This window comes from Periophthalmus magnuspinnatus, chromosome 11, assembly GCF_009829125.3.
Source record: "Periophthalmus magnuspinnatus isolate fPerMag1 chromosome 11, fPerMag1.2.pri, whole genome shotgun sequence".
Taxonomy (NCBI): Eukaryota; Metazoa; Chordata; class Actinopteri; order Gobiiformes; family Gobiidae; genus Periophthalmus; species Periophthalmus magnuspinnatus.
Window position 1 is genome coordinate 25412405 of NC_047136.2, and position 6196 is coordinate 25418600.

General features: G+C 41.9%; 1 protein-coding gene across 1 annotated transcript; it reads right to left on the reverse strand.

Moving 5' to 3' along the window:
- Nucleotides 1-587: 587 nt before the first annotated feature.
- Nucleotides 588-4479, reverse strand: cited4a (Cbp/p300-interacting transactivator, with Glu/Asp-rich carboxy-terminal domain, 4a). Its single transcript, XM_033975019.2, has 2 exons — nucleotides 4326-4479; nucleotides 588-2321 (listed from the first exon to the last, which is right to left on the reverse strand). The coding sequence occupies exon 2, from the start codon at nucleotides 2317-2319 to the stop codon at nucleotides 1627-1629; it is 693 nt and encodes a 230-aa protein (XP_033830910.1). The 5' UTR covers nucleotides 2320-2321; nucleotides 4326-4479; the 3' UTR covers nucleotides 588-1626.
- Between the last annotated feature and the right edge of the window lie 1717 nt (nucleotides 4480-6196).

Here is a 6196-nt window from a genome sequence, read left to right on the forward strand (position 1 = left end):
ACCTCCACAAAAACCTAATTACCAAATGCACTCAAAACGCTACGCCACACAACCTGGCTGTCCGTTTTATAATTATTGAGTCGTTGGAGAATGTGCAAGCCGACCTCAATTAAGACAAGCGTGTGAGAACATGTAATTTAAATGTAATCAGTAGAAAAGCAGCAGTGTAAGCGAATCTATGGCAAAAAACAACAACTCTGCACGCTTTGTGCTTCTCAGGCCTAATGGAATCAATGCCACAGGTGGCAGCTTTAAACAATGATTAAACTAATGGGAGAGCGCTGAATCCACAAAATGGACTGGCTAAACACCCTATTTTTAACAATCACCTCAGCACACCGGGCAACAGTGGGACAACAGTGGAGGAGGGAATGTTTCAGTTTCCCTTTAAAATGTAAAACCACAGCCAAAGCTGCGTCCACACTAATACTTAGCATTATGTTGCTTTGTGACATTTTGCCATTTTAGGACTTGGACTCGTGTGCACAGCGTAGTTTTATATTATTAGAATGGGCATACTTTTCCAAAATTGTTCCAGAAATCCTGTAGCAAAGTTCAATTTGACAAGCCATAATGAGACATGATGATTTTCATTCTACAACCACTTTTATTCATTCAATAAATAACAAACAGCATATCATGATCAGCATGGGGTAAGTAACGCATTTATACCCATACAGTAAAAAGGTCATTTTGACCCCTGCTCAAAAATACAGTAGCATGTTGATTTGCCTAAACCAATAAACACAGTGTTTGAGCAGTCCATGCTGATACACATTTAAGGCTGTAAGTACACCATGGACCCATTCCTTACAAAGAAACTGTGTGCACTTTTTCAGTGTAAGTGCACCTGATACTAAAGGCAGTAATAACAGAGGCTGTATAAGGCAACAACATTACTGGTGAAAACAGAAAGCATTAGTGTGGACGTAGCCTTCTTTATTCTTAAGTAATAGCTCAAAGCCTGCTTAAAAAGAGCATTCTGCTATAAGCTGCTAGCTCTCCGTGAACACTTGGTTAAGTCCCACACTGCGCTGTTCCAGTTAATTAGCAGGGAGCAGATGTGGTACAGTAGATGAAGGCAGGTACATGACATTGAACGCTAAATCATCAACACTTCACCCACAGACGAGAAACCCTGTCACCCAGAAATGCTGCACACCTCTCTCCAAGGAAATCACTCCCTTTTAAGAATTTCATCACTTTTTGAAGAACCAGCCTTCAATATACACATTTGAGAAAAACAAACCTCTTTGTAGAAACTGATTCTGAGGGCTACCTTTTTATGAATCAGTCCATATAAAGTCTGCTACTTGGTGACTAAAATACATTTCAATACACCTCAAAGTGTTGTTAGATTGATTTTCCTGTTGTCTTTCCAGCTTAAACTTTGCCCTTAGCTTTGGCAATGGAGGCACACTAGGGGCCAGATGCCTGCTTCATGGTTTGGCTAAAAACATGGCACAAGATCAATCATTGTGCGCGCTTTTCATTTGACCCAAAAGACAGTCAAATACAGAGACACAGAACACCCAAAACATCACAGGGGGATTGTCTCATCTTGCTGTGCTACTACGGTCCATCTTTGGAAGGTTACAACCAGCCATCCAAATGTCCAGAGCGTCCTCAACAGCTAACTGTGCTGGGCTGCTGCTTGCACACAAAGTCCGTAAAGAAATCAAATTCGTTTTGTCCCAGGAAAAGCTCCGGTAACTCCTGGACGCGATCCAAACCGAGTTCGAGAACCAACGACGTCAAGACCTCTTCGTCGATCAAGTCCATGTCTGTGCCGTTGAAACCCATATTTCCGCCAATGTGCTGGATCCCTGGCAGTTGGTTGTGCCCCATGCGGTACTGCCCCCCATTGGGAAGGTGGTGCCCGTTCGCCGGGTTGAGAGGGTGTCCGTGGTATTGGGTGTTGAGTTTTTGAAGGTGCATGCTAGCCATAAGCTGTTGGGAAGTAAGGTTTCCAGGGTGGTACTGCTGCTGCTGCTGCTGGGGTCCACCCGGTTGCTGCGGTTGCACTTGGGGGTGCATGTGATGTGGGTGCTGGGGTGGTCCTTGGTTGTTGTACATCATATTCCCGGACATCATCTGGTGGTGGGGGTGGTGGTTAGCCATAGGGCCGTTCATACCGCCGGGCCCTACCATGCCCTGTCGCTGGCGCATCGCAGCCTCCATGCCGTTCTGAGGGCCACGGTAGTGCATCATCTGTCCATTGGGGAGGTTGCGCATGCCCGGTTGGCCATTGTGCTGGGGGGGTCCATTCATGCCCATTCGGAAGCCGTGGGGCATCGGCATCATCATGTGGTCGGCCATGACTGTAATGAGAAAAAAGAGACACTATGTCAGACTAAAATGTAAACAAAACCACAAAAGAAACAATTTAACAACAAGTCATTATCTGCTTGATGAAATATTTGTGCAGTTAATTAAACTTTCACCTAGGTCACAGTTGGTTTAGCGTTTCTAGGGCAGCAAAGGACAGTTTTTAATGTATATATTTGCTTTTTTCAAACATCATTGGAGCTTAAACTGAGAATTTGAATGGAAACAAAACACACATAATAGACTTTCTTTCTTTCATGTGTCCCCAGACCTCCCTCTTGGTTACTGTGTGACAAAAAGAAAGCTTTTGTTGATACGGCATTTCTTGCAGTAGCAGCATGAGTTGGTCCTTGACACCAGAAACCAATAGGAGCTCTGTACTTTTTTCTAGCTGTTGTTAATGCCTTGTCTTTCACTCGCGTTTTTATGTTTGATTGTTGTAAAGCTGCTGTAACCAAGTAATTCCCCTTGTGATACTGTGAAGTTTCTGTCTCTATAACAAGCTACAGGTTATATGGGAATTAAACATTGATGATTTTAGTGCAGTAACATATTATAAGTAACAACCAATAACAACAACATATGAAATACACAAGAACATATTAAATACATATCAACACTTAGCATTATGACCTGGCAAATGATCACAAACAGAGCTAGAACAAGAGTCAGTGGAGCCACCCCCCACTTCAGACAAGATAGAAGATTCCTTGTTGACCACTGGATCCTCTCTACACCATCCTCCACTGTTTATGGCATTACCTCACAGCTGACTCCAGTGCCCCGGGCTGCACTTCAGAGGCGCTGTGTCTACTTCAAAAACCCCAGCAACCAATGACATCAATGACACTAAGACGTGTTTTGGTCTGTGTGGCTAAAACTTGTACTTGGAAGTGCACGATACTTTGCTGGTAATAAAAATGTGTAATAACTTGTATAGTGTTTTTTCATTACACAAAAATATCTCGTTGAAAATGTTTAGTCAATTTAGCAAATTTGCGAAAAGTGTAATTTGATTTTTTCAGTATTTCTGCTTAAATGGAGAAGTTGCACAATGAACAATGTGTTGCTTTTTTCTTTTCTTTAATGAACTTACTCTACAACTGAACATGCAAGCTACTATTTTATCTACCATAAATTTAAAAAGACCAACTCAAAATCTGAGTTTACATAAAATCCCTGCTAAAACCGTGAAGAAATGGTACAGTGATTCATTAATTCACTCCTTATTACCTCATGTAAGCTACTATTTTACGCACAAGTAACTAAAAATTACGTGTCGAAACAAAAATCCCAGAAAAGCAGACTGCACGTTTCACTAGAAACTATTGCTAACCACTTTGAGAACAGTTACATCATTAGAGCTTTCCAATGGACCCAAATTACAGCAGACAGGTCTTGATACTGTGGCAGCCTATAGCATAAGACAGGGGAGTGCAGCAGCAGCAGCCGTGCAATACCCTTGTAGCCAAAAAGGACGCAGAGGAATGCTAATATTGACCATCTCTTTACCCCCACAACACACAACCCCCAGGTACTTAACAAAACTGCACGCTCCCCATAGAAACCGCTTAGTTATTTCATTTCACTGTGCGCCATTAAAAACAAGAACTACCTCCAGCTAAATGGTCTTAAAGGTGCTGTCCTTTGCTTTTATGTAACGATCGCGGCCATTTAGCGCTGATAAAAACACTTTGCACTCAATGGAATACATCCTCCTACTAATGCAATGTCCCTTGTCGGCCAATTACACCTATTTTCTTGGATATCCCCGTGCGTAAAGCGGTTTAAATATAACGTGCCATTTCTAGGATTAAATTACGCACGCAGCTCGTTGCAAGATCGCAAAAGAAGTGAGAATTTCAAGTGACACTAACGCAGCGATGAAAGGAGACACATTTCAGCAGCGTTACGCATAACCGATTTCTGCGTAAAGCGCTCACAATCCAGCTATTACAATCAACAGCCCGACGCGTAAAAAAGCAAGAGGAACGTACCGTGTATTTGGATGCAAAAGCGGTGTCCAAAGTTGTCTCGTTGCTTGGTACAGCTGGTGTTTCTTCGTTTTATCGCATAGACTCGATACTGGTAGAAGAGTTTAAAGATTCTGGGTCAACTCGGGGATTGCATGCACGTTTAAAGCCGCGGACGGAGCCGGAGAGATAGGGAGAGGCGGAGCTAGCGTCCTCCCCGTCTCCTTTGTTGCTATTGGTCCTCCCCCTTAATCACCGTGCAAAAGGAACACTCGCTAACTAGTGGTACGTGCGTAAGGGTAACGTGACCAGAGGGGCAGCAAAACACAGCGACGCACACGCCTGAAAAATAAATATAGGAAAGCTTGTTGTCTTTGGATTCTGTTTGGTAAATTGGGCTATATCTATATATCTATTCACCAAGTCTAATCTCTTTTTTATTTCTAAATTAGACTAAGGAACTGTTTAGATTGTGGATTATCCGACAGCAGACGTAATGGGTACTTGGCTACTTTATTTATTTTGTAATTTAAGTTTTATCAACATCTATTCTTTGCTTTGTTATTATATTGTAAACTGTGAGATACTTTGTCCCAGTAACTTCCCCTGTGGATCGATAAAGTTTGTCTAACTCTTAATAGGCTTACGCAAAGAATCAGTGGGTTTTAATAATGTTTTGATTTTCACTCTCAACCAAAAACACTTGTAGCTGGTGAAATAATTAACTCTCCACGGGGTTTTATATTGTTTTGTTTTGTTAATAAAGTGCATGTAACTTAAAAAAAAGACATGTCAACTGCGCAGAGTCAGCACCAGGTTCACAGCGTCCTTCTTTACGCAGTCCTGCCGCCCAGTGCGCACTCCAACGCGGACACACTGCACGCTCCTGTCCCTTAATGATCCCCCACGCTCTTCCTAATCGCTCTCCCTTTACGCATTACGCAGCAGCAGGGAGCGAATGACGGGCTAACAAGCTGCCAGTGCCACAAAATGATAGACATCTGTAAGAGAAAGCCTGGAAAATGAATGTGTAGAATAAGAAATGATCATCTTAGTGCAATTTTTATTATTATTATTATTATTATAACGTGATATAGCAAGGACAGATGAGTGTGCCTATGTGTGGGGAACTACAAGGAAACTCTTTCAATGAGATTTCCAAATAAATACATACATGTCAAATTCTTGCATAGGACAAAATAGATCCTCATTATAGGAACAGATACACGTAAAGCATAACCAATTTCTTTCTATAGTTATAACTTCTGATTTGTAGTGGGGAAAATATTCTCTAGTGATGAATTGTGGAATTGTAGTTCATTTTTCCCACTCGATAAGATGCGAAAGGGTTCATAAAGTGCAGTCTTGATTATAGCAATTCTCGTATATCAGGGGTCGCCAAACTTTTCTTCCGGTGAGCTACTTTTACAAAACGAAAATGGCACACAGCTATCAATTTTAGTGCGCTCAAGAAATTGATGAGCCACGGCGAGCCTTGGCCTGAGTACAGAGTTAAACATTTACAATTGTAATAATAGGCACGCGAGGGATCCAATTTGAGTTATTCAGCGTATGTATAATTCATAAATCCTTTGGGGAGCTACTTGGAAGGAGGTGGAGAGCAACTGGTAGCTTCCTGTATCTGTAAAGTTTATCTAAGGGTGTGTTGACAGTTCCTGGTTTGGTCCTGGTGTGAGCCCAGTGTAGTCATGTTGTAGACTTTGGTTTGGTTCTGTTCTAGTCTTAGGTTCGTCCCGGTTTAATCAGGTAATGTGTGACCTGAGACATGAGTGAAAATGTCTGTGATCCTCAGAGAATCAATAGGGCAGTGGTCTTTATATGATTGTACCTTTTAGACTGGTTTAGATCCAGTTAAGTTTTTTTTTTTACTTGGC

Coding starts and splice junctions, on each gene's coding strand:
- cited4a (XM_033975019.2), bottom strand. CDS start 2,319: ATGGCCGACCACATGATGATGCCGATGCCCCACGGCTTCCGAATGGGC.